The sequence below is a fragment of the Microtus oregoni genome, unplaced genomic scaffold (assembly GCF_018167655.1).
Source record: "Microtus oregoni isolate MIOR12 unplaced genomic scaffold, Mior012 000027F_ref0000203, whole genome shotgun sequence".
Taxonomy (NCBI): Eukaryota; Metazoa; Chordata; class Mammalia; order Rodentia; family Cricetidae; genus Microtus; species Microtus oregoni.
The window spans coordinates 18,226,277-18,253,729 of NW_024543086.1; the positions used below are offsets into that span (position 1 = coordinate 18,226,277).

The following is a 27,453-nucleotide window of genomic DNA, read 5'->3' on the forward strand; positions in this document are numbered from 1 at the left end:
CTGTGTGAGTTTTTATGTGCACCATTGTGCATTCCAGATCCATAGGAAGCCAGCAGGCATCAGATCCCCCAGAGCTAGAGTTACAGGCAGCTTAAAGCCATCTGATGTGTGTAGCAATTTTAATAAAAACCCAGAAGCAGAAATTGGTGTTTGACTTAAAGGTCAGAAAAGCAAAACAGCTAGCCACTGGCTCTTACCTTTACCTCAGTCTGAAATGGCGATCCTGTCTCCAGGAATCTCAGACTGAGAGCTGTCTCCTCTCATTTTATATTCTCCTGTAGTGCTGGGATTAAAGGTGTACACCACTTCCGCCCTGCTTCTATGGCAAACTAGTGTGGCTACTGGGATTTAAAGGTGTATGTCACCCCTGTCTGGTCTGTAAGGCTGATCAGTGCAGCTAGTTTACTCTCTGAACTTCAGGCAAGCATTATTTATTAAAATACAAACTAAAAATCACTACAGATGTGGGTGCTGGGAACTAAACCTAAGTCTTCTGTAAGAACAGTAAGTGCTCTTAACCACTGAGCCACCTCCCCAGTGCCACTGCAATCCTTTAGACCATTGCAGTCCCTCATTTCATGACCCTGTGCTCTTGAAGGAGGGTAGGCTAGACCCTAGATCCTTTTGAAGAAATACACACATTGACATCATCTTCATTGCTCCCTTTTGTGTATTCAGGGCATGAGAAAATGTCTATTGGTCAGTGCTAAGGTTCCAGTCCATCCCTGGGCCTTCAACTTCTATATGTTTATGGAAGAAATGAGTCACTTTGGTGAATTGAAAGAGGCAGGAGAACCCAGAGACCTGGGCCATCTAGAGCAGATTTAACCCTTACAGCTTCGCCTAGTGACCAAAAAACAACCCAGACTCGTGTTTTTACAACTTTTTTAATATATATTTTTATAAACAGGTCACGTGATAAAATAGCACAAGAAACACTTACCAAATATAAGGTTATATCTTCCGCATATACAGGAGAATGAGGTCGTTATGTACAATAAGAAAATGATTTTAGGGATTGGTTGGTTTTATTTGTGTTCCTCTCTCCCCTTAAGTTTTCCTCCTACAGTCATTGGAAATCTCACAGCTTCAGTTGCAGGAATACTTTGGGCAAATGGACAGCTTCCCCCTCCCTATTGGGGGACTGTGGGAAGAAGGGCTGAAGAACCTAGCTCCTGACCACTTCAGCCTGGAGCCTCCCTGGCCAACACTTCAGGGGCAGGGAACTCTTTGGGCTGTTGAACTCTTACTTTTTGTCAACAGCATCTCTCTCTCTCTCTCTCTCTCTCTCTCTCTCTCTCTCTCTCTCTCTCTCTCCCTCTGGCTCTCTGGGAATTAGTTACTCTCTTCCAACCAGATAGGGATGTCCCAAGATTGGTTGTGGGTGCTGCGCCTCCTGGGGCTCAAGGTTGGGAGGGAAGGGGTTCCCAGCCCCTTCCTCAGCACTGTCACACATATGCCAGGATCCCCTAGGACTTCCAAATGTCTCGGGATCTGACAAAACATGGTTACAGTCCATTTGGACAGGCAAAGGTTTTGGAAGCTGGGAGAGGTAAAGGAGGACTAGAAAGGAGCCCTCCTTCCTTGGGTGTGATGGGTGTGCTGGCCACTGGAAGATCAGAATCACTGGTCGGTGCTGACCCTGACCCTAGGCCAGGCGCTCTGCAGATTCCACCTGAGGAGACCTATCCAGGGTGAAGCACAGTGCTGAGAGGCCTGAGCTCAGCGGGGGTAGAGGCTGGAGTGGGTGGGTCACTCCCAAAGCCTGACAGCCTTGTGAGTGGCTCCAGATTGGGGTCTGTCAGGTGCCTATTCCATCCTTGCACTTGGGTGGATGGGCACCAGTTAGGCTAATGTTGATTATTCCAAGGTCTGCATCCTCCTAAAGCTGTCCCAGCCTGGCCAGGGCCCAAGTATCTGTAGGCCAGGGGGAAAGAAGGGGGAAAGAGGGCACAGAGGACAAGAACTGACCCACATGGCAACAAGGAAGAAGGGAAGCCACTGGGTCAGGTGGGCATGGGAGAGTTGGGCTCCTCAGGGGGCCATGGCTTTGGCAGTGGCCTGTGACGCCTTATACCCCTTGGAGGGCTCCAGGCGCGGTGCAGTGGAAGATGTGGGAGGCCCTTGGGGGCTCTTCCAGGCCCCTGGGTCCTGGGGGACCAATCCCTCCATCCCCTTGGGCCCTGCCCGGGATGGGGGACAGTGGGGGAGGCAGAGAGCAGAATGAAATGGGGAAGGCAGTGAGGGCATCTGCACTCAAAGCATCCTCCAAAGAACCGAGCCCCCCCGAGAAGGCGGGCGAGAGATGGCGGCGGCTGTGGCATGGTGGAGGGCGGGCGTGCAGTGCGGGCACGAGGGGCATGCACAAAGTCCCCGAGTGTGCGTGCTTGAGTGGGGCTGGCCCCTCTGTCTCTTGCCCCAGGCGGGGATGGAGCAGAGGAGCAAGGGAGGCACGGGGCGGGATTTCCCTTTGCTTGCCCCGCCTCCAGCGCAGGGCCGAGAAGTGGTGCTCCGGTAGGGATGGAAGAGGGGCTACTGCCCAGGACGTGGCCGGTTCCCGCGGCCTTTGGGGAAGCCTGCGCTATTCAATGACGAGGCAGCGCGGCAGGTGCTGCGAGAAGTACTTGAAGAGCTCGGGTGTGGCTCCAGGGCAGTTGGTCAGCTCCAGCTCCTCCAGCTCTTGCAGTTGCACGAGGCCCGAGAGCCCCGTGGTGGTCAGGAGCGGGCATCCTGCAAGAGCAAGGCAACGGAACAGCTGTTCAGCATCTCAGCTCCACCGGGCAGGAGGGCAAGACCGGAGAGGGCGGTGGCCTGCTGGGGGTGGGTCCTACAATAGGTTTAATGAGGCGGGACCTGTACTGGGCGTAGAAGGGTGAGAATCTAACAGGATGGGCGGGACCTGCACCAGGGCGTGTACGACGGGATAGGACTGCTAGAGTTCGCCCTTCCTCCCACCCGCTACCTGGGACGTGATTAGCCAGCCGAAGCCTGAAGTGACTGTCTGCCTAAGGGACCTCAGGGAGGTCAGACTGAGTAGGGGAGTAGACGACACTGCCCACGAGGCACGCAGGACGTCTCACCTGCTAGAGATAAGAGTCGCAAACTCCTCATGGCTAAGAGGTGCTTCAACCCGAAGTCCTGCACCTGGGCGGAAGTGAGAGGAGGTCGTGTTAACTATTTCCACTTGCCTGCTCCCAGGCTAGAAGGGCAGGAAGTGGGGGTTCAAAATGGAGATGGAAGTGGAGCTTGGAAGCACCCATGAGAGCCTTAGAGAAACCGAAGATTCCGCTTCATTTGAATGCTGGGCGTAAAGGGATCCCAACCGGGCCCAGTGCAGTTCAAGAATTGTTTGGATTGATGCTACTCCCCCCACCCCACGCCACCCACAGCATTTTAATTTCCAGATCCCAGGGGGCATGGAGGTACCTGGCAGCACCATCGCAGGTAGAGGCTGCGGAGGGACGACATGGTGGACAGATAGCTGAGGCCAGTGTCCGTGATGCGTACACACCTGTGGTTGTACCAGAGGGGGGACTGCCCACCTTTAAATCGCTTCACCCCACTCCCACTTAGGTCCCTCCCTCCTTTCCAGAAGTGGTCCTCTAACAAGCCCCTGCCCCACCCATCACTGCCCTATCCTGGTCCCACCCCTACACTTGCCCTCCCTGTGACTTCTTCCACTTTTGGAATATAGCTTTTCCTCCAGGCTGTGCTGAAGTTACTCTGCCTTTGGGCATTCTCTGTGGCCTTCCCCATCCCAGGAGCCCTTGGAATGGCACCACCCACTCTAGGCTTCCAGTTCCTGGAGATCCCGCCAGTACCAGCCTGGAGTGTAGGGATGTGTGCACCTGTCCAGCACGAGCTCCTCCAGGCGGTGCAAGTCGCAGGCCACATATTCTAGTGCCATGTCGGTGATCCGAGGGCACCAGGAGAGGTCAAGGCTACGCAACTTTCGCAGGTTCTCAGCTACAAGCTCCACTCCATCATCAGTGACCTTAGAGCAGCCTGAGAGGCTGAGTGAGGTGAGGTTGGGCAGACTGTGCACCACATTAACCACCCCATGGTTGGTTATCTCCCAGCAAGAGAGCAGGCGCAGCGTGTGGGTGCTGTGGCCCTGGCGTGCTGTGAAGTAGGCCAGTGCAGTGTCAGTCACGTGGTAGGCCTGAAGGCTTAGCTCTGCCAGGTTGGGTAGAAGTTGCGAGATGGCAGCAATGGCATCATCCGCCACATTGATGCAGTCACTGACGCTCAGGGAGGTGATTCGTGCGCTGAGGCTGGACCACAGGCCAGCCTCAGTGAAATCGTTACAGCCTGACAGCTCCAGGCGCACCACTCCCTGCATCTGCTCCAACATCACCTACAGGCAGGTACAGATCAGAGGCTAAGACAGCTCCCCCACACACTCCTGGTGCCCATCCTGCCAGGGGTAATGAGAGTTGCCTATGGAGAACAGAAGAAGCTTCTGGGAACCCGGAAGCAGTGGCCTCTCGGATGTGGACTTGTGTAAGCATGCATCAAGCTGAATTCCAAGGAATGCACTTAAACTGCTTGTTATACTTTGCCAATATTCCAAAAGAGAGGCAGGGCACAGGAGACCCATGAGCCAGGGAAGGCCAGTGTGGGTATTTGGAACAATGATTTGAATATTAAAATTACAATCCAGGTCCTGGGAGGAAAAAGGTAGAGTGCCCAGATGCTCCTTCAACTGTTGCTCCTAGGAGACTCTCAGTTGTCCCCTCTCCCCTCCCTCTGGCATCCCACTCACCAAGGCCAGCTTCACTAGCAAGCACGAACCCACATGGAATTGATCACTCTTCTGCCCCAACCTTGAAATCTTATTCTTTTTAACAACAAGCCCATATTTTCGTTTTGCATTAGGCCCGGACAATACCATCCTTGTTATTTTTTGTCCTGTGTACACTGAGCATGCTCTTGGCCCCTCCACCTCCCTGTGCCTGCCCCTCCGGCCCTGTCCACTCCCAGCCAATTTGGGGACACACCTCTAGGCCAGCGTCAGTGATGGTGGAGCGCTTGAGGCTCATGGCCTTGACTCCCTTCTTAGAGAGCGCATAGTTGTCGATGAACTCACAGATATCTAAGTCAGAGACCCCAACGAGGCAGAAGCCCTCAAAGCCTCTAGCGGCGAAGCCCTGCAGGTTCACAAACTCCTTCTCGCCTCCAGGCAGCACGTTGTACAGCTCCTTAGCATGCAGCACAGGCGTGAGGCCTGCCCAGAACTTGGGCTGGTAGAGCACGCGCCGCCAAGCCTTGCACACCTGGGCGAGTATGCACTTCTCACATGCTGAGAAATACCAGAAGAGCCCGTTAAGGATCTTCTCGTCTGTAGCCAGTGGTGGCCGCTCCACTGGGGGTCCAGGCACTGGGCCTGAGGCTGGTCCACTGGCTGGGGGGCATGGCCCCCCGGCCAGAGCAACCCGGGACAGTGGTGTAGCCAGGCTGGGAGGTGGAAGGGTGGGTGGGGGTGGTGGCTGGCAAGGGCGGTTCTTGGCAGCAGGTGTGCCCTTGGTGATGCTGGCTGCACCTAGACCGTTGGGCTGGCCAGGCAGCTTCACCAGACCATTTCGAGGCAAGCATGGAGGCTTGGGGTCACCATCGATACCTGGGCTCGACATTTTCCTTGCGCGTTCTGTGGATGAGACGGGAGGAACAAATGAGTGTGCCAGTCTCTGGAGTAGCTGGAGAGCTAGCCCTCTGGGCATCCTCTCCCGCAGCACTTCCTGGACCACTCAGCAGAAGGGATCCTAGCACAGCCTTTCTCTGACTGCACTAGAGACAGGCTGACCTTATTCACACTAGCCCAAACATCCACAGTCTGTCATATTCACTGGCTCAGCCTGCACTGCTCATAGGGGCTTTCTGATGTTTTGATTCCCATTCAAGGTTAGGGAGAGAGAGAGAGAGCCTTAATTGCTCCTTCCACCTCTGCCCTCTTGATGCCTACTATTGGGGCTTACCCTGCTGAGCAGGATCAGGAAAACTAATGAAAAGTGTTTGAGCAGTCTCTAACTCCCTCTTTCACGGGGTGCCAGCAGCCCTGAGAGTCACAGACCAGCTCTCAAGAATCTGTGCACCAGGGCTGGAGAGATGGCTCGGTGGTTAAGAGCATTGGTTGTTCTCCCAGAGGACCCAGATTCAATTCCCAGCACCTACATAGCAGCTCACAACTGTCTGTATCTCTAGTTCCAGGGAAATCTGACACCTTCACACCAAATGCACATAAAATAAAGTGCATGGTGGTGGTGGTGCATGCCTTTAACCCCAGCACTCCAGAGCCAGAGGCAGGTGGATCTTTGTGAGTTTGATGCCAGGCTGGTCTACAAGAGCTAGTTCCAGGACAGCTAGGACTGTTACACAAAGAAACCCTGACTCAAAAAAAAATCAAAAAATAAATAGATAAAATAAAGTTAAATATTAAAAAAAAAGAATTTGCGCACCTATAGTAAACTCTGGAATGCAGGCATCTTCCCATAGTGGACTGCAGTAGCAATAGAGTGACACCTACACACCTGCTTTTTCATATTTAAAAAAATGAAAATTTTCTGTGTATAAGTGTTTCGTTTGCATGTATGTATGTGTATCACATGGATGCCTGGCATCCTCGGAAGCCAGAAGAGGGCATCAGATCTCCTGGGACTGGAGTTCCAGGCCCCCAGGTCCTCTGTGAAAGTAGCAAGTACTCCTAACCGCTGAGCCGGCGCTTTAGCCCTGCTGGACACATGCTCTTTAGTCCTTCACCAGACCCACTGAGGATGGTGCCATGCTATCTGTTGTACAAACAAGGAAGTGGAGGCCAAGGCCAAGGCCAAGCAAACTGCTTGTTTGAGGTCACGGCCAGTAGTTAAGTAATTGAGCTAAAGTTTGGGCCAGAGCTGGAGGAGGGAAGTCACGTGGCAGGTCAGGGTTACCTGCCCATAAAGCAGGTCCAGGTCACTACTCATCTCGGCTCCCCTCAGATTCCCAGGGCTGCAACCAGGTGGCAGAGGGCATCGTGAATGGACAGCAAGGAGGGAAGGGACAAAGAGAACCTCACAATGCCATAACCATTTGCTCTGCATTCCAGATAGAAATATCACGCCCACCACTACCCAACATCCAGAAAAGATGTGGTTTTCCATGGGTTTCACTTGCAGATTCAAATTTGGACACTCTGGAGTTCAAATGGCCACTCCTTTTTTTTTGTTTGTTTTTGAGACAGAGTTTCTCTGTGCAACAGCCCTAGCTGTCCTGGAACTCACTCTATGGACCAGGCTGGCCTCAAACTCACAGATATCCACCTACCTCTGACTCCAGGGTGCTGGGATTAAAGGCGTGTGTCACCACTGCCCAACCCCTACTTTAAATGTGTGTTCTTGGCTAGCCACTGGTGACTCTATTTCCTCAACATGAAATCTGGGAGGTGACACCACAGACTCTCTCCTGTGGGAGGGTTTTACAGTGTATAATAGGGTAAGGGGCTTGGATATTTTTTCCAAGGGCAAGTCATGATCTCCTTTCTTGTATGTATGTGTGTTTCTAGAACTGAACTGGATCCACATGTGAGTTGTTAACTTCCTGCCCTACAATCTCAGAGGAGTCAGCAAAAGTTCCCTCAGGTCCTCTGTTAAACCTGGTCCTCTGTCATACATGGCCCTCTGTCATACCTGGTCCTCTGTCATACTTGGTCCTCTGTTATACCCTCCTACCTGGTTTCAGTGGGTCATAGCCTCACCAGGGAATCTTGCCCAGTACCAAGGGGTGCATGAGGAAGCCACCTAAGGGGTGGGTGCTGGAATATGCACACCCTCAGAAAAGAAGGACTCATGTTAGGCTGAGACCCCTTTCTGGAGCTGCAGGGCCAAGCTGGCCACTCATGTTTACAATCTGGCTTGACACAAAAGAGAGTGGATGAGAACCACCAGGATGGAGTCCTCCCCTCTGCTTTATGGCACTATCTCGTTGACTTTCTATACTGCAAGGTGATCTGTGCCAGTGTCGCACTTCTGGGGAGGGGGAAAGCCCTGGACTGGAATTTCCCCAGAGCATGGTCCTCATGATCCATCACCTAGCTCTGTGTCTAAGGATGGCCTTTGGCAATCCACTCCAGGCCCTTAGTGGTATCTCCCTATTTCTCCCCTCCTCAGTGTCTACAGGACCTGGGTAGTGGGACAGTTTTTCCCTGAGGGAGGTTTTCAGCCTTTGGCTGCTCTTCTGTGCTCAAGAACAGGCAGTAGCAGCTACACAAAAGTTAGTAGGACAGTAGCTATCTCTCCCCAAATGCACCCTGGGACAACCACATATTTTAGCTTCACAGCAGACACCCTTGTGTAGCCACTATTGTTACCCAGTCTTTATACAACGAGCCTGAGGCTCTGAGGAGTTACAGTTGTGTGCCATGGCAAGGGGAGTCCAAAGTGTGGTTACTCCAGTTTCCTTAGAGCGATATAGGGAAGGGGCCTGATGCAGGATAGCAGCATTCATGATGGGGAAAGATGAGGTTCTTTCTTGACTGCTCCAGTTTTTGTTCAGCACCACCCACATTCCTGGGAACTATGCTGAAGATGGAGAGACAGCCCTAGCCAGAATATCCACCACATCCCTGATTCACAGTCTACGCCTAGACCGCCGCCCATCTAACCTCAGCCACTAGGCGCAGAACCAGCGCTCTCGGAGCCCAGAGAACAGCACCATGGACAGCTCCCGCGCTTATTGGGGTCAGCTGGGCTTACTGCACCACAGACAGTGGAGCGGAGGAGGGGTGATCGGTGGCTCCGGCAAACCCAGCTCCACAGGAAGAGGCAGGGGGAGAAGCCGCCCGCTTGGCTAGGATCCGGAGGAGGCTGCGGAGGCGGTGCCAGGGGAGAAATAATCCAAGAGCTGTGCCGATTTAGGCTGAAAATGCTCCCAGCCGCGGGTGTGCACGTGGAGTGCCTGAGTTGCTGGGGGTGTGTGGGGGGAGATGCACGTGGATGCCCCGGGCATTTGCAGGGCTCCTTCCTGTCCCTTGCTGGAGCTCTGGAACTCACGTTTGCAGAAGCACACGATCCCCTTCCTACCTTCCAGACTTACATCAGGTAGGTGAAACCAGGCCAGACTGTCTAAATCCCCCATCCAGGCCCCTGCCCTCGGTTGGAAGTCACAGAGGCAATCCTGCCGCTCCCCAGCTTTATGCTTAGGGGGATTCTCACTGCTTCTCCCACTTGTGGCAAGAATGAAGCCCAAGGGCTGGAGAGTTGGTTCAGCGGTTAAGAGCACTGGCTGCTCTTCCAGGGGTCCTGAGTTCAATTCCCAGCAACCATATGGTGGCTCACAACCATCTTCAATGAGATCTGGTGCCCCCTTCTGACCTGCCTGTCTACCTGCAGGTAGAATACTGTATACATAATAAATAATTAAAAAAAAAAAAGAATGAAGCCCAAGCACCCCTGTTCTGTGGTTCAAAACTGGTAGCAGTTTCACCTGGACCCGAGGAAGGGCTAAGGCTTTCAGAGAAAGTTGTTTACATAGGTAAACAAGAGGTTATTGATGGGCTCCAGCAAGGATCCCTCTACCCAGCCCTGCTCTCTAGCCAGAGGGTGACACAGGGCCTGCTCCCAGGTGTTGGAGAGACAGGATCTCATCATGTAGCCGAGGCTGGCCTTGTATTTGCAGCACTCCTGCGACCTCACATGCTGGGATCACAGATATGCAGTACCATGTCCAGTCAGAGCCCCTTCTTCATTCTGCAACTCCTCTCTCCACCCAGGGTGGCTCCCGTAGCCTGTCTGGAGTTGCCTGCTAGAAGGAGGATGTATCAGTGGCCAGGTCACCCAGCCTGCCTCTCCCTCCTCAGGCGAGTATCTTAGGCGCTAATACTGGGGAGAGGTCTTCTGGAATGATGACTGAACTGCACTCAGTCATAGGCCCAGTGTGTCCAGTGCTTGGTTTAGAGTGAGATTCTGGGTCAGCTCTAGGCTGCAGAGGAGCTTGGGGTCCCTGAGTCTATCCTAGGCTAGGAGGAGACAGGGACCACTTCCTCAGCTGCCATGTCCTCATCATCCCAAGCCTCATCGAGGTACTCCAGCTGACTGTGGCCTTCCATCTCCCTAGAGGACTCACTGTGAGCATAAGGAATATGGTGGGCACAACGGGACTCCTGGGAAAGTTCCAGTACTTGGTGATTTCCGGATTAACAAGGTGCTGAGCCACAAGGACTTGCCTCTTCTGTATATCCAATTATTGGACCCCAGGACCTGAGTAACTTCACAGCCTTACCTCCAGTCCCAACTTCTTGCCCAGTCAGGCCTTTGTCCTCTATTCCTTTCCTCCTATTCCCCATCACCTGACCAAATGGTGACCCCTGCTTGTTCCATAGACTTCCATAGCTGCTGCCCCCGTAGCTAGCATCCTACTATTCAGAGTGTCACCCATCACAGGGATCGTCCTCACTGTCTCTGTCTTTTCCCTTAGCCTGGTAACTCCTTGAGGACAAATGGTACCATGCCTGTGTGGTTTCTGGGTACTGCTGAAGGGAGGAACAAGAACTAGTCACCCAAACTGCTAGGGGTGCAGCTGCCAGAACTTCAGAGGCTTGGCTGGTCAGTGGGGCAGGAGCAGCTCGAGAACTTAACTCCAGGTACAACTGTGGTTAGTATTTCTAGGGAAGGAACTAGATTGGTGTCAGCTCCTGGCTCCCCAGTCCCTGTGAGCTTGAGGTGCAGATACTGGGAAGAGGAGCTCTTGCAGCTCTTTTTTGGCTAAGTCCCCTCTGAAGTTTCATGGCTAAAGAATATAGTTGCCTGTCCCCCTAAATATGGCCTGACCCTGGAAGAGACAGGAACCACCGAGATGATGGGAAGAAGGCGGCCTTGTCCTCCTAGCAGCCCCTGCCTCATTACTGTCTGGAGCACCACTGTGGAAAACAAGGCTCAGAGATGAATCTTTCGGAAGCTGCATAAAGGCGCAACTTGTCCCAAGACCCCAGCGTTTCCTGATTTCCAAACCCACACGTCTGTTGCATTTTGCTTCTCTTTTTTTCTGCCTCACTGGGTCCTGTGTCTTCCTGTGATCTGGCTAGTGGCCTCTGCACATAGTTCTCATCCAGTGGGGTCTCTAATCCTGAAGTCCTAAACACTGCAAACTACACACCCACCAATATCCCACTCCTCACAGCTATCAGTCTAGGGGCTCGCCCCCCATCTCCGACATAGTCATCTCTGTGAGCACCAGGTCAGGGTAAAGGCCACCTTGGATGCTGGTTCCTGGCCTACATAGACCCTGCCCTGATCAGTTCCTCATGCTTGGGAAAAACAACCCAAATACTCATATCCAGCTCAGTCTGTGGCGGTAGCCCCAGGGACTGGGGTGACAAGCAGGGTAGCTGGGATTGGGGGCACAGTGCAGGTGACATGATCAGTGACAGGGCTGTGACTCAGGGACATTCACATCCCTGCCACTTTGCACGTGGCAACAGCAGCATCTCCTTCCACCCCCTGCTGAAGCAGCCTCCGGGGGATGTGCTAGGGATTTGGGGTTGGGGAGACCCGTGCCCAGGAGGTACATAGGTCTTGAGAAGAACCCACGTTGATGCTCCAGCACACTGAGGCTCTGCAACCAAGCTAAGGGCAAATGGCCACGAGGCACTGAGGTTTTAGCTTATTAGGTCTCCCCTGTTCTGCAGAATATGAGACCTCCAAGAGGTAGGCCCCAGGATCCTTTAGACACCTGCCAATGCAGCCCAGCTGCGCTCTCTGCAACCTGTTTGGCCATTGGACCACTAGCAGAGACAGTTTAGGGCCACGCACTGGCCTCCCAGACCTTGCTTTGTTGCCACCACTACCCTTCCTTGTGCCAGTCCTGGAAGGTACATCAGTGACTCCCACAGGTGAGGACAGTTGAACGGTGCCAGCCAGAAGCCCCTTCCCCTGTTTCTGGGATCCACCTGACTCAACTTTTCAGGGCTTCCTGGGTCTAGATCCCTTGCTTTAACCTAAACAATGGGAGGAGACAGGGCCCATTCAGGTGTCAGGAGGTGAGAATTTGGGTGAAGGGGTGAGTGTATATGTATCCAGGACTCAAGGGAACGGGGGTCTGGAGAGTCAAGAAGTGAGGGTTGCAGGAAAAGGGGCAGCCGGATTCTGGGGTATCTCAGTACCACCCATGTTTTCAATCTTGAATCTCCCTCTCTCTCCTCCTAATGGCTCCCAGTCCAGCTCTCAGACCACTTCTAGGCAGGACAGCCAGGCTCCGGTAGGCTTGTGACCTCATCTAGGCAGCCCCCAATCTTTCAGGCTCTCTTCCCAACCCCCACCTTCTGCTCTGAGGCTCCTGTCCAGTACCTCATCAAAGTGATGATCTGGAAGAGAGGGTCCTATGTCCAAAGGGGCACCAGGGAGGCCTTGAACAGACCCTGGTCAATGGGCCATTGGTACAAGATGGCAGGAGGGAGCAGGTGAAGTGGCATCTGCCATCTGCTCCTGGGAGGTCAGCTGCTGGCTCAGGCTGGGAGGGGCTAGCAGGAGGGCTGGTAGGCCAGATCCAGGCCTCAACAGTGCAGCCTTCTCTCCTGGGATAAAGGACGGGGAAGATTCCCCATTGACCTAACATCCCAGAAGGACATGGAAGCCCTGCTCAGCAATCTCAGGGTACCCCGTTCCCATTTTGAAGCTTTCCAACCTTGGCCAAGGCCCATTCCCCTCTCCAGAACCAAAGACATGCCAGCCCACTCCTTCTGCCTCCCTGTGGGTGGCCGTTCTATACCAGCTCATGTCCAGACGGGTGTCCAAGGCCCCTAGGCCACATATCCACATGGCTCCTCCCGTTTAATTGTATCAACACCTGTCACGTCCTCTAGTCCGCCCGAGGCTCATAGAGCTGGAGTGGGGAGAGCCTAGAGCCAAGCCAGAAGGAGTGGGGGCGACCGCCTGCAATTCCGCGTCCTCGCAGTCACCGTGCTTCCTCTCAAGCGGTTCCGTGGTACCTGACTGCCTTGCCGGTGGAGAACGGGGTGCGATCAGGCCGGCTGCTGGGGCTAGGGGCTGTGGAGCGACCGGTTGGCCCAGCGGCCGGAGGATGAGGTGGGGAAGGGGCTGCGATTACGTAAGCCCTGCTTAGGCGGCTGCGGCCGCGGCGCAGTCCCAAGTCCCCACCCCGCCCCCTCCTCATTGTAGCCTCCGCGGAGGCAGTGGCTCGACCTGGACCCTCCCCTCCCCGCAGCCTGGCCGCGCGCGCACACACCTTACCTCGGCCAGGGCTTCTGGCTCATGCCACGCTGTCCGCCGGGCGACCTCGCGTCATGGGGAGCCCAGCACCAGAGCCGCCAAACGCGGAGGCGGCCGAGGTGCTGGACTGGCTAGCAGGGCCCGACTGCGCCCCGCGCCCGGCGCTCCGCGCCAGGGCCCTCTCGGCAGAGCCCAGAGCGGAGCTCCCCGGTGGGAGAGGATCTGCCGCCCTGAGCCTCCCACCGGGGAGGCTGAGGCTGTGCCCAGATAAATAAGGCCGCTTTGCAGGGAGCCCGGCGGGCGCCTCCTCCCTCCCCTTGCCCTCCTCCCCGCGCTCCTCCTCCGCGCTCCTCCCCGCGCTCCTCCGCGGCCGCCGCCGGCGCCGCGCGTACCCCCCGCCCGGCCCTAAGAGCCGCGCCCTCGCGCGCTCCCGGCGTCCGGACCAATCCCGGCTCTCGAGCTGGGCTGAGGTGTCGAGAATCCCGAGCCCCGCCCCGCTCCGCGCAGCGCGCTCCCGGTGCGGTACCGACGGGCACGCGCCAAGTACCAGCGCCCGCTCGGAGACCGGTGCTCGCACAATAACAAACCCCGCAGGCCGCGCGTCCGGGAGGACATTCGATGGGAAACAGGGCGCGCTGCCGAAGAGTAGCTTTGAGTGACCCTTCTGCACCTAGCGGTAGCAACCCAGAATCCCGCCCGCTGAAGAGAACTGGGGTCCTTGGCGCGAGCGTCTGGCAGTAGGGTTCCGGATTCTACGCAGATGCAGACAGCCCTATGTGTTCTTGCTTGGACTGCCACCTGCGAGGGCGAGGAAAGGGAGGCCCTGTGGAGACACCAGCACGGTCGCACCCCCTCCACACACTACACACACACACACACACACACACACACACACACACCCCTTCTGCATGGCGCAGGGCAAGCCTCTAGGATCTCATTTCCTTTCTCTTCCTGCTGCTGAAGAATCTCCCTTGGTGGTGACATAGTCACGCACCTGAAGAAACTTGCAAGCAAATGACTAAAACGAGTGTCAATGAAAACACATGACAGTGTAGAGATAGTGGGGAGGGGTTACTTCTAAGAATGCCACAAACGATCTGAGACGCCCTCCTCCCCGGGGCAGGGGGGGGGGGTGTGTGAGACAGGAGACAGAAACGGTTCAAGAAGGGGTGTGCAAAGATCCTAAGGCCTTGAGTTCCGCAGGTTCCCTCCGGAAAGAAGTGGAGGTCGGGTGGCCCCAGGCAGGTGGTTCGTAAGGAGGACCCTGTAAGGGTTGCTGGCTGGATAGCCGGCCTCCCAGCAGGCTAATGGGATCCTAATCTGGGGTCTCTTGGGAGCAGGGATAACAGATATGGGGACAGCAGAGCAGCGGCTTGAAAGGAGGAGCTACAGGGTGAAGTGTTCTCAAATGAGACCAGCTGGTATTGGGAAACATGGCCTCATGGAACTGTGAGAAAGGGAAGTAAACTGGATCCCGGCTGGTGTGTGTGTGTGTGTGTGTGTGTGTGTGTGTGTGTGTGCATTTATGTGTTGTATATAATCATGTGAGTGCAGGTGCCTATAGAGATCAGAGAACAACCTCAGGTGTTCCTTAGGCACTGTATATCTGTGTGTGTGTGTGTGTGTGTGTGTGTCACACACACACACAGACGCATGGAAGTGAGAAGTTGATATTAGAACCCTTCTCTACCACTCTTTTACTTTTTGTTTTGTTTTGTTTGAGACAGGGTTTCTCTGTGTAGCCCTGACTGTCTTGGAACTTATTCTGTAGACCAGGCTGGCCTCGAACTCACAGAGATCCGCCTGCCTCTGCCTTCTGAGTGCTGGGATTAAAGTGTGAGCTGCCACTGCCCAGCTTTTACCCTTTTTTTTTTTTGAAAGAGAATCTCTCACTGAACTTGAGGCTCACCATTTATGTTAGACCGACTGACTTCAGGATCCCCGTCTGCCCTTCAGTGCTGGGGTTATCAGCAGGTACTTTCCCCTAGCCCATCATCACCTCCTCTCTCTCTCTCTCTCTCTCTCTCTCCCTCTCTCTCTCTCTGTGTGTGTGTGTGTGTGTGTGTGAAAGGTCATCATCACCTCCTCTCTCTCTTTCTGTGTGTGTGTGTGAAAGGTCATCATCACCTCCTCTCTCTCTTTCTGTGTGTGTGTGTGTGTGTGTGTGTGTGTGTGTGTGAAAGGTCACTGGCTTGGAGCTGACCAAGTAAGCTAGGTTGGCTGGTCACTGAACTCCAAGGATAAGCCTGTGTTTTCCTTTCCAGTACTGAGAATACAGTCAGTCACATGTCACAAAGTTCAGATTTTTTGTTTTTTTTTTTTAGGATTTATTTATTATGTATACAACATTCTGCCTCCATGTATGCCTGCACGCCAGAAGAGGGTGACAAATCTCATTACAGATGGCTGTGAGCCACCATGTGGTTGCTGGGAATTGAACACAGGACCTTTGGAAGAGCAGCCAGTGCTCTTAACCACTGAGCCATCTCTCTAATCCCCCAGTTTTTTGTTTTTAAATTTTTAAAATTTGGATCCAGGGATCAAACTCAGGACCTTGAGCTCACAAGACAAACACTTTATTAACTGACTTCTCTCCAAGGCCCTGGCTGGTTTTTAACATGGTGAATCACTGTTCTTCTAGCGGGGCCCTGAGTCCAGCTTGCCATAGCCAGGACAGGGCAGGCAACTGTGCGGCTGGGACTGGAGTGTCACCATCTTGCCTGGATATGGATCAAAGAAGGCGCATTGACGTGGACAGAGATGAGTGTAGACACTGAGCCATCAGAGGCTGTCCTTCCCACTCATCTAGTCATTGTCCTTGGACAGGTAGCCAGTGGGTAGCAGGCGGGGACCTTGGGCAGAAGGTGTTGTGCCTTTGCTTGGGCTTTATGACGAACACATGAAGGGTATGAGGGAGGCCTAGGCACACAGTGGCCCTGGAATGAGTCCCAGAAAGTGGCCCTGTTTTTGAGAAAACACCAATGAGGACACTTAAGAGATTACTGCATACTGGTCTGATGGGGCCTCTCCTGCCCCCCCATCAAGGGACCCACCTGTTTTCCTCTACCTCTGCCATCCTCCCCAGGTCAGGCACCTGTTTTTCTCCTTCATGGCATCAGCAGCTTCCTCCTTACTGGTCTCTCCCCATCCCCACCCTGTTTCCCCCAGGGTTCCCAGGGGTCAGTTGGCATGCAGTAAGGGGCCATCTCTCCTAGGCTGCGCCCTCTCTACTGTAGTCTGGAAGACCCTGGTTCCTCGGGCTCTGTACCAGCCAGGAGTATACAACCCTCATCTGCAGCTCCTCTCTCACCTGGCACCTCACCTGGAGCAGCCTCTTGTCACCTGCCCCTGAATGAATTTATTTGACTTTCAGACTTGGCAGTCCTTCCTAGGAACTTCCATTTCTACATCTGCCCACAACACCAAAATCCTCCTCGTCTCAGCCTGGGCCTACTGACTCTCTGATGGTACAGTTACAGAGGGCTGGTGGCTCACAGAACCCCTAGAGGGCCAAGGTGGGTGCAGAGCACAGGGGAGGTGCACACATACACATGTGGTCAGGTAGGATAGGGAAAGTAGCTTTTGAAGCACCTTCTGTCAAGGACTCCTGCTCGCTTTTGGAGAACAGCTTATGTCCTGAGAGAAGTATATCAGACAAAGTCCAACTGGCCGTACATGTGACTTTTCATCTCTTTGAAGAATATGAGGTGGCGTGTGGGACCAGTTCAACCAGGATGCTCTCTTCCTGGGTTAGTCTTAAGGGACTGATATGGGAGTATCTATGAACTTGGCTCCTAAGGACACATGGAGGGTCTCTCAGTGGAGCACCCCTCAAGTGAAACACCCGCACCTGGAGGACCCCTCACTTGAAACACTCTCAACTGGATCATCTTTTAATTGAAATGTAATTAACTGGAGTGTTCACATCTGCAGCATCCTCACCTGGAGGATTCCTCGTCTGGAACCCTCGATGGGAACACCTTTTTTTTTTTTTTTAAAGATTTATTTATTTATTATGTACACAGTGTTCAGCCTCCATGTATGCCCTCAGGCCCTAAGAGGGCACCAGATCTCACTACAGATGGTTGTGAGCCACCATGTGGTTGCTGGGAATCGAACTCAGGACCTCCGGAATAGCAGTCAGTGCTTTTAACCTCTGAGCCATCTCTCCAGCCCTCGATGGGAACACCTTTAAGCCAAAACACATTTAACTGGAGAACCTCTCACCTGCAGCACTCTCCGTGGGAGCACTCACTACCTGGAACCCTTCTGGCTTGGAGCACCCCTCTTTGGAGACATCCCTCATCTAAAACCACCCCCACCATCATTACCCTTACCTGGATGTCGGAGCACAGAGGAATGTCTCTTGTCTAGACTGCTGGGGTCCAGCTCTACAGTGATGGGGGACTCTGGGTCCAGGACTGCTGGCACATTTGGCTCAGAGACAGAGGGCTGAGGGAGCACCTCCCTGGGCCTAGAATGACAGCTCTACGCCTGCTCTAAGTCTTGTCACAGGAGCTCCTCAGGCATGTCCTTACGAGGCTCTCATGCTCCAGAAACACATGGCTGGGTCACATCCTCCTCAGGCTGTTCTCTTCACTGAACGCCTTCTGGGAAATGTGACTGGGTTCTAAGGAGGGATGTCTTGAATATTTTAGCACAGTACCGGTGGTGAGCAACCCCCTCAGGACAAAGTGAGTCATCCTGGAGCTAGATAGGAACTTTGTGCCCCTGATCTTCTGTACCCTCTTTTCCCACCTCTCCTTCCTTCACTTACCCTGTGCCCCTTTTCATTCTTCTTCCTTTCCCCACCTGTACCCCTGGGCCTCCTTTTCCTCCACCCTGTCCCTGCCCAGAGTCAGAGACTCGAGAGCACTGGAGAGAAGCAGGTGGACAGCTGTCCTCCGACTGCCCAGATGACAGGGTGAGGGCACCAAGGTTCTCTGGTGGCCTCTGCTCTGGCCTGGCCCGCCCCCTGTCAAGGCTGAGGATGACTCAGGGCTCAGCTGTCACCTCAGCAGCACGCGTCGCCTAGTGATGGCGGTCTCCCGGCAACGGTCGTCTCCTAGCAATGGGATATTTTCCCCTGGCCCTGGCTGGAGCCAGTGGCTATTTTTAGCTCAGCTTCAAATCAATCAGCAGCTGCATTTTGGGCTCCTCAGGAGATGCAAGGTGTTGCAGGGTGGTCTTCTCAGCAAATGAAAAAACACAGAGATAGAAACATTAATGCCTGCCCCCCTTGAAGTGCTAAGCTGAAGGTGGATGCCGTCAGACCTCATGGGAATGGGTGGGCACTCGAGACTGCTCGGGAGCTGGCAGCTATGATTACGTCCTGGATGATGACCGAATCACCCTGAAGCTGCCAAGGTCCAGCTGGGTACAGTAACCAAAGGGAGTGCTCACAGTAGGAGCCTCTGGTACTCTTTCCTGGGTCCCCGATATCCCCTGCTCATCAGTTGTTGGAACGAACTGTCTTCCGTATTCATCCGGCAGCCCCATCCGTGCTCAATTCTAGCCGTAAGGGTCTTGGTGCCACAGGTTTAGCTAGAGACAAAGAAAGCGTCTCTGGCCAGCTACATCTAGTCCCCACATGGCTTCAAGTGATATTTGAGATCTTTGAAGAGGGGAGCCTTGGGCAGGCGGGAGACTTATCGTCCTTTCTAGTTTTCCTCACAAGATCAGGAAGAAACCTAATTTTCTACACTCCCAGTAGCAGACCTACTGGGAGCTGATCCTACCATTTTTTTTTAAAATTTGTTTATTCTGTATACAATGTTTTGCCTGCATGTATGTCTGCAGGCCAGAAGATGGCACCAGATCTCATTACAGGTGGCTGTGAGCCACCATGTGGTTGCTGGGAATTGAACTCAGGACCTCTGGGAGAGCAGTCAGTGCTTTTTACTATTGAGTCATCTTTCCAGCCCAAACATGCCATCTTTCCCATTTATATTTTGTGGTTGTGTTTGTTTAAAGCCCCATGGTCCTGGGGCCATAGTCTCTCTAACCTGTCAATTCCCCTCACTTGAATTTCTTTCCCAAATGGCCTCCTTAGATGATGGCCCACTCACTGAGTCAACTGCATGTCTGACATCAGCTCTCCTGTTGGATGCTGGGGCTACCTGTCCTCTGCTCTGCTCAGGGTTCAGCACACTGTGGATATACCATCAATGTCCTCAACCTGCAAATGCCTGTGTTATGGGGACAGCTGTGGCTGGAGATGGGCAGCCTGAGCGGTGACAACTGAGTCCTCTGCTGCTACCCACTGCATCCCATGAGGTGCAGTACAAGGCCCTGGGGAAGCCAGGACAGGAAAAAGCTCTCAAGATGGTTTCCAGCTTGGACAACCCCTGTGATGGCTACTCTTGGTTGTCAACACGCATGGGAAGAGAGAACCTCTCAGAAACTGGCTGGCTCATGCCCCATATCACCATTAGAGGGCGCCTGCAGACTATTGTCTGCCTCAGAGACTTGGTCTGAGGAGACCGCCAAAGAACAACCAAAGTGCTTAGGCCTGGACATCCACGGTTGACCAGGTGTCCTGTGTCCTTCTGTAAATGCCTTGGCATCTGCTATACTTCCATCAGGCTGAGTGATATTTTTAAATATTTTATTATGATTTATTTTTTACTTGGGTGTATGTATGTGTGTGACCTTAATGCACAGGCATGCAAATGCTCATGCCTGTGGAGACAAGAGTCATCTAATCCCCTGAAGCTGGAGTTACATGCTGTTGTGATCCTCTCCATATGGGTGCTGGGAACACAACTCAGGTCTTCTGCAATTGAAGTAATGTGTTTTTAACTACTGAGCCATCTCTCCAGTCCATTTTATTTTAGTCTTGTTTGTTTTGAGACAGTGTTTTTTTTTGTTGCTTTGGAGCCTGTTCTGGAACTTGCTCTGTCGGTCAGACTGGCCTTGAACTCACAGAGATACCTCTGCCTCCCAAGTGCTGGGATTAAAGGCGTGCGCCACCACTGCCCGGCTCTTTAGTGTTTCTTACAGGACACATACACATCAAGAAGGCTCTGGTCAAGCCAGGCGGTGGTGGCGCATGCTTTTAATCCCAGCACTCGGGAGGCAGAGGCAGGCGGATCTCTGTGAGTTCGAGACCAGCCTGGTCTAGAAGAGCTAGTTCCAGGACAGGAACCAAAAGCTACGGAGAAACCCTGTTTTGAAAAAAAAAAAAGAAAAGAAGGCTCTGGTCACTTTCACCTTTGACTATTATACCCTCTTTTGACCCCCTTGTCCGGAGCAAGAAACCAGCTGTGCCACCTATTGGTCTGAGAGGGCCTTGGAGTCAAGGACAGGGTAGTTACTGTTTCCACGCCCTTCCAGAAGATGGCAGCAGGACTAACTGATCCCAACAATGAGAACACTGGGTCTCATCTGTCCCTGAGTCCAGGTCCTGGCCAACTGGAGGGTTTCAAAAGGAACCAGGAGGACAGAGGATACAGAGGTAGAGTCCTGGAGTAGGAAAAGAGATCCTCAGGGACTTCCAAGGCTTCCCTCTGATTTCAGTCCCCTCTACCCTTCCAAAGAAGCGCTTCTCTTTGGTGGTGGTGGTGGGGGGGGGGTTCAGATTGTGTCTGTTTTTGTTTGTTTTCTTTTCCTTCTAGGAGGGTCCCAGGTAGCCCAGACAGGACTACAACACACTAGGTACCTACAAGGATGACCTTGAATGTCTGCTCTCCTCCCTCTACATCCTGAGTGCTGCGATTAGAGGCATGACCCACTACAATCAGTTTAACATTATTATGAAGATCAAACCTAGGGTTTCATGCCTGAGTAATGAACACGGTATAACCTAGCCCTATCCCCAGGCCTCCCGGCTATCTTTGAGATTCTGTTTCAGCTGTTCTTGACTTTGGCAAGGGCAAGTAATTCCAGGCTTTGCTTCCAGTCTGTGAATCCCTAGGCAGGTCTCCACAGTGACAGAGTTTTTCATGGTATTTATTTAATGTGCAGGTGGGCCTGAAAAAAGTATAGTGCAGAAGGAGGCCCACCCAGCCCACGCTGCTCCTTCCATAGCTAGCCGGTGCTCTTCCTCTTCCCCAAATCCAAGGTTTGGCTTAGTTCCATCACGCAGGCCCTAGGCTAGTCAGGACCCTCTGCACCTTCCATTATGGGACGTAGGGACACAGGGGTTCTAATTCCTCTTCCCTGGAGTACCAGCAGGGTACCAGTGTTCAGATGTTGGCTGCAGACTCGACTCGCTCTCTCAGGAAGGGACAATCCTACTGACGTCCAGTGAAGGCCAAATGAATTGAGAAGCTTTCCAGATTCTAGTCGACAGCCACTCCCACCCACTCGCCAAAGGTTCCAGGGTACTGGGGATTGCCCAAAGGGGAGAGAGGAACGCTAAATACTCCATCCCAGCCCTGGACCGCGCTCCCGCCTTCAGTCCGCCCCGCCCCTACGAGGGCACTGCAATTGGCGGAAAGTTCTGGGGCTTGTGGCGATTGGTTCGAGAGCAAAGGCCCGCCCCTCTAGTCCGGGGAGCTCAAAGGGGTTTGCGCAGAGGGGTCGCCGGTTGTGGGGACGCGCCGGGCCTGGCGGCCGCACCGCGAGCTACTCGCGCTGCGGCCCCGACCCTCCCGGGGCAGCAGCCCGAGGTCCCGGCGCGTCCCCGAACCATGCCGGTAGCCGTGCTTCTCTGCGCGCTATGCTGCGGCCTCCTGGCCGTCTCTGCTCGTGCCGGTTACTCCGAGGACCGCTGCAGCTGGAGGGGCAGGTACGGTCCCCAGGAGGGATTGTGGGGAAGGGTTTTTTCATCTTGTATTGGGGGCCTCCCTCCCACTGGGAACTGAGGTGGCACAGACCTCAACGTCCTGTTCCACAGAGTGGACGCAGGTGTTGGTAGCTGCGGGAAAGGGGGTGAGCCGCCTAGGGGAACAAGGGCCACCCGCCTGAGAACCACCGTCCTGTCCTCAGCGGCTTGACCCAGGAGCCCGGCAGCGTCGGGCAGCTGACCCTGGATTGTACTAAGGGCGCTGTCGAGTGGCTGTACCCAGCCGGGGCGCTGCGCTTGACCCTGGACAGCCCCGATCCGGGCATGCGGCCCAGCATCGTCTGTCTGCGCCCAACGCGGCCCTTCGCTGGTGCCCAGGTCTTCGCTGAACGGATGGGCGGCAACCTAGAGTTGCTACTGGCCGAGGGCCCAGACCTGGCTGGCGGCCGCTGCATGCGATGGGGTCCCCGCGAGCGCCGGGCCCTTTTCCTGCAGGCTACACCACACCGCGACATCAGCCGCAGAGTTGCTGCCTTTCGTTTTGAGCTGCATGAGGACCAGCGTGCAGAAATGCCTCCCCAGGCCCAAGGTCCTGGTGTAGATGGTGAGTGACCAGACTGACTGAGGAGAAGTTTGGTGTCTGGAAGTGGCGTTCTAACCAAGCCTTGACACCCCGCTGCACAGAGGGTCCATCCATAGCTTGACAGAGACCATTCTGTTGGAGAGTGGCTTCCAGGTCATAGGGAGGTGGATTGGGAGTGCTTCGTCCTTTTCCTCTTCCCCAGGGTTCATTTTAGGGAAAGAGCAAGAGGGAGCAAGTGCTGGAGAGGCCAGCCTTGGGCCTCTGGTGTCTGGAGGGTTGGGGGAAGGGGTGTACTGGGGTAGAATCAAAGCCTATGGCCAGAGCTGTCCAGGGCTCCCTGGCCTGGTGGTGACCTTCCTCCCCTCCCCCAGCCCAGCCAACAAAAGTCCAGTGTGCCTCTTCGTCACCATGGAGACGCCTGCCCTGCCTCCCTGCAGGGCGCCAGGCCCAGTGCTTTGCTCTTCTGAATCTTGCAGCCTGACCCTGCAGGGGATGGCTCTCTCACTGTTCTGTCCTAGCTGGGGAACCCCAGAACCAGAGTCCACCAGACTGTCGTGCCACCCTAGCTGGGCTTGGGAGGCAGCTCTGAGAGGTCATAGAATGTTGTTTGGCATTGGTATGGGTTTACGAGATGGGTGTGCAAGAATGTGCGTGAGGCACCGAGGTGTCCGCCAGTAGGCATGTGCCTACAGGGTGCACCATGACTCCTGCTGTCTTCAGGCTGTACAGTTGCTGGGAGAAGGGTTTAACCACCAGTTCTGGAGCCTTTGCCTGCTGGGAGGAGCTGTGGGCTTGTGCTGAGAGAGCACAGGCCTGGCTGATGACCTGCCTTGCATGCTAGGTGCCTGCAGGCCCTGCAGTGATGCCGAGCTCCTTCTGGCTGCATGCACCAGTGACTTCGGTGAGTATTCCTGTTGTGGGGGAGCTTAGAGTCTGGCCCACATCCCCACATGCCCACCACTAGCCCCCGTGTCTCTTCACAGTGATACATGGAACCATCCATGGGGTCACCCATGACATGGAGCTGCAAGAATCAGTCATCACTGTGGTGGCCACCCGTGTCATCCGCCAGACACTGCCCCTGTTCCAGGAAGAGGGCTCCGAGGGCCTGGGCCAGACCTCCATTCGTACCCCGTTGCGCTGCGGTGTGCGTCCTGGCCCAGGCTCCTTTCTTTTCATGGGCTGGAGCCGATTTGGTGAAGCCTGGCTGGGCTGTGCTCCCCGCTTCCAAGAGTTCAGCCGTGTCTATACAGCTGCCCTTACAGCCCACCTCAACCCATGTGAGGTGGCACTGGACTGAGAGACCTGGGAGCAAGTCCCCACCAGATCTTCCGCTGGGAATGGGGTACTGGGGAGGGGTGGTAGGAAGGGTGTGGCTCAGACAGCATCCTGGTACCTGCAGTGAATTGATAGAATACTAAATAACTGGATGACACCAGCCACTGTAGACTTGGTCTTCTGTGACACACCCAGCTCTGCTCCGGCCTCCCTTTACTTGCTCTCCCCTCTGTTGCCCTCCTAGCCCTTCTTCGCCTGCCTGCCCTATTGACCCGGCTGACCAATGAGTCTGTTTTCCTCTAATCTAGGGTGCTCCTGGGGCTGAGTGCAGAAGTGCTGAAAATCTCAAGACTTGGGCTACTTGGGGTTTTTTTTTTTGTTTTGTTTTGTTTTTCGAGACAGGGTTTCTCTGTGGTTTTGGAGCCTGTCCTGGAACTAGCTCTTGTAGACCAGGCTGGTCTTGAACTCAGAGATCCGCCTGCCTCTGCCTCCCGAGTGCTGGGATTAAAGGCGTGCGCCACCACCGCCCGGCCTACTTGGGGTTTTTTAGGTGGCCTGGGGGGCAAGCAGACAGACATCACTTCCCGCTCTGCACGAGGTCCATTAGGGAGGAGTGCTGTAGTCTGGCGGTGTGCCATTCCCTTCCATGGTCGTTGTGAGCCATACAGTCATCCTTGGCCTGGTCCCGCCCTTGGGGAAGAATGAGCCCCTCTGTCCGGAGGCCCCTGCGACGTGCTGAGCATCCAGACATGGCAAAGCGCCTGCAGGGTGTGGGGTCTCCATTGCAGGATCCCGCTTGTTCGTTTCCGGCGGGATAAGTGCACAATGGGGTCTCTAAGGACTGCTTCCCGCCACTGGCCCCATTGTTGCCATCCCTGCCTTCCTCCTGGGCCTCTTTATTTTGTAAAGGGCTAGTGAGATCCTGGACAGACAAAGCCTGTGGCCTGAAAGCCTTAAGTGAGGTGTGCACTAGGTTTCTCAGGCTCCAAACAAGCACATTCCTGCCACTTCTCTCTCATGGCTCTGAGAAACTGCTTCAGCTCCAGTGCTGAGTGGAGTGGAGTGGGGGTCCAGAAATGGCTTTCTGTCCTTGCATGCCCTCCCTTTCAAGGCTTTCATCCATCATCAGTCCCAGTGGACTATTCATTCTTTGGTAGGAAACAGGCTGGGAGAGGGACAAGGCTGGGCAGGGACCAGACATATGGTTCCTTGCTCCAGACTGTGCCAGTTGAAGTTACCTGCTGGTGACACACCCTATATAGGCCCTGGAATGGCTACCTTGGAATGCTTATAGGCAGATAGCTTAAATCACACCTCTGTATTCTGGGGGTGGGCAGAGAGCGTGCCACCAGTACTTAGCCTGCCTACTTATGGAGTGGGAGGGGCGATGAGGGCAAGAGATCGCTCCTGGAGAGCAGGTGATGCCATTTTCTTCCACCATCTGCCTCAGAACTGGCTTCCTGCTACTTGCTCTCATTTCCCCAAACTCCATGAAGTGCTAAGGGCTTACCCTGGCACCTTTCCATCTGGGTGTAGGGGAAGACTGGGCCAGTGGCCTCATGTTTGCTCCAGGGATCAAATGATGAAGACCCCCAAAGTGGAAGCAGGGATGGGGGAGTGGTGTGTGGGAGCAGGTGGACTAAAATCACAGGAGCTAGTCTGGGAAAACCTGTGTGGACCAGAGGACTGGGGGGTGGGGGGCTCTGTGTGGGTGCCAGTGTCAGGTAGAGTTGCCAGTGTTTTTCTGGGCACTTTAGGCAGGAGCAGTAGACAAGAATAGCTGTGCTCAAGCAACCCTGTCTAGAATTCAGAGTGTGGGAGGGGGAGGGCCATGCTCCAGTTCTCCCAGTGGCCAGATTCTGAGCTGGGTAGAGCAGAGCCTCTTTCCACAGACTACGCATACTCCTGCTGTCTTGGGACACCTGTCCTCCAGATTGTTTTGGAGGAAAACACTGCACCTGGGGGACAGGGTGGTGGTCTTGGGCACGCTCAGTTTGGAAGTCATCACAGTCTCTACTAGAGATAGTTGAGGAGAATCAGGCCAGGACTGCATAGATCAAGGAGGAACTGACATTTACGGCCATTTGGCTTTAATGTGGGTGGTCGGGGTCCGACAGATTGACTCAAGGCTCTATCTGTTTCCATGCAGGGCTTTAATAGGAGTTACTCAACCCTTTATTTTTGAAGGAAGGAGATCTTCCGGGCTCCTGGGCTGTCTTTCACCCCAGGCTGGGCCAGCTGCCAGCACCCAGCCTCTCACATCCGGCCCCCTCCCTCCACACTCACTAGAGAGCCTACATCTGTCTGTATCTACCCGCCCCTCTTCTTCGACCCCAGAACACCCTCTATTTTCCTCCTAATTGTCGTCACTGTCGGAGTGAGTGGAAGGATGTCCTCAGTGGGTTGTTTATGGGTGTTTGGTAGGCTTTCGGAAAGCCTTGGTCAGCAGAATCCACAAGAGAATGACTTCCAGTTACAGTGGCCTTGGTTTTAACAAGAACTTCCAGAACAGTATGGCCTCGGGGATCCAGTGTTGTTCCCTTGCAACACTACAACTCCCAACATCCCTCTGGACTCCAGCGCAAGCAAGCGCGGGACACATTTCCCAGAAGCCTTTGCATCCTCTGTTAAAAGCAAGGACAAGCCACAAGTTTGCCCCTTCTTATCCCTTCCCTTTGTCCCTTCCTTTTACTTTTCCTAGTGTGTTTTCCCCTCCCATTAAAAGTGTACCACGTGGTACCGCCGCGTGTCTGTGTCTTTTCTAGCGTAACCCTCGTCTAACCCGCAGGAATTAAGAACAACATTTGGTGCCGCATCGACCAGGAGACCTCTCCGTCCGGTGCCCGAGGCTTTGCCTCTGGGTTTCACCGACAAGGTCTAGAGAACCGACAGCCTTCGCTCACCACCACCTGTTTCCACGGCCATTTCCACAGCTTCATCCTGATCCGTGAGTTACCCTGAGTTGGCTTCCTTCCCCCCGGGGCGTTCAAAGACTGTCCGGCCGGCTTTCTTTGCGCACCTCGGGCTAGGGCTAGGTTGCTAACCCGCCTCCCCCGGTTTTTTGCCCTCAGCCGAAACGCTCAGTCCGCGCACCCGGAGTTCGGTGCTCCGGGCTTTTTTCTCTTTTTTCTTCCTTTTTTCTAACTTTTTCCTGTCCACTTTCGGGCCGCTCCTTGTGGCACCTCCGGGCCCTGTGCCCTAAAGAGCTTAATCGCCTCCTCTCAGCCGGGACTTTCTCTCCCGTACGGTTGCTGGGTCGGGGCAGTTAAGAGTTAGCACGCCCCAAGAACGCCCGGGACACCAGCGCTCTTGGCTTGCCGTGTTCGCGGTAATTGTCTCCTCCCAGCCGGGGCCGGGGCTTTTCCTCCCCCCGTACGGTAGCTGGGTTCGGGCCAGTTACCTTTTGCGGACAGACTTCATTTCAGTCGTGGGCTCTGTAACCAACCCCCACATCTGGAAGGCTGGTACAATGCCATCCCTCCGGGGACCCTCTGCTCCCACCGCTGCTATGGATCCCGCGGACAAACCTCAACCCCCCTGCCTCCACACCCCCCCCCACCGCGCCTCGTGGGGGGGGGCCACTCGCTCTCGCTCCGCCCAGTTGAGCGACAGCGACAGCTCACCCATTACCGTTCCTTCTCCGGGCCAGCCTTGCCCCACTTCTCCCG

General features: G+C 54.5%; 2 protein-coding genes across 2 annotated transcripts; one reads left to right on the forward strand and one right to left on the reverse strand.

Annotated features, from left to right (window-relative positions):
• Positions 1-879: 879 nt before the first annotated feature.
• Positions 880-13,573, reverse strand: Fbxl16 (F-box and leucine rich repeat protein 16). The gene is made up of 6 exons (XM_041676268.1): positions 13,218-13,573; positions 5,001-5,647; positions 3,849-4,357; positions 3,427-3,511; positions 3,081-3,144; positions 880-2,730 (listed from the first exon to the last, which is right to left on the reverse strand). The coding sequence occupies exons 2-6, from the start codon at positions 5,631-5,633 to the stop codon at positions 2,582-2,584; spliced, it is 1,440 nt and encodes a 479-aa protein (XP_041532202.1). The 5' UTR covers positions 5,634-5,647; positions 13,218-13,573; the 3' UTR covers positions 880-2,581.
• Positions 13,574-21,691: 8,118 nt separating this feature from the next.
• Positions 21,692-26,435, forward strand: Metrn (meteorin, glial cell differentiation regulator). The gene is made up of 4 exons (XM_041676595.1): positions 21,692-21,927; positions 22,128-22,528; positions 23,349-23,408; positions 23,491-26,435. Exons 1-4 carry the CDS (start codon positions 21,830-21,832, stop codon positions 23,805-23,807), a joined length of 876 nt encoding a protein of 291 aa, XP_041532529.1. The 5' UTR covers positions 21,692-21,829; the 3' UTR covers positions 23,808-26,435.
• Positions 26,436-27,453: the final 1,018 nt, after the last annotated feature.

Bases quoted from the DNA above. Each gene is read 5' to 3' on its own strand.
- Fbxl16 (XM_041676268.1), bottom strand. From the start codon at position 5,633: ATGTCGAGCCCAGGTATCGATGGTGACCCCAAGCCTCCATGCTTGCCT. The intron at 4,358-5,000 runs GTGTGTCCCCAA...ACCTGCCTGTAG, and splicing joins TCACTGACGCTGGCCTAGAG to GTGATGTTGGAGCAGATGCA. The intron at 3,512-3,848 runs GTGCACACATCC...GTACAACCACAG, and splicing joins GAGGAGCTCGTGCTGGACAG to GTGTGTACGCATCACGGACA.
- Metrn (XM_041676595.1), top strand. From the start codon at position 21,830: ATGCCGGTAGCCGTGCTTCTCTGCGCGCTATGCTGCGGCCTCCTGGCC. The intron at 22,529-23,348 runs GTGAGTGACCAG...CTTGCATGCTAG, and splicing joins CCAAGGTCCTGGTGTAGATG to GTGCCTGCAGGCCCTGCAGT. The intron at 23,409-23,490 runs GTGAGTATTCCT...GTCTCTTCACAG, and splicing joins TGCATGCACCAGTGACTTCG to TGATACATGGAACCATCCAT.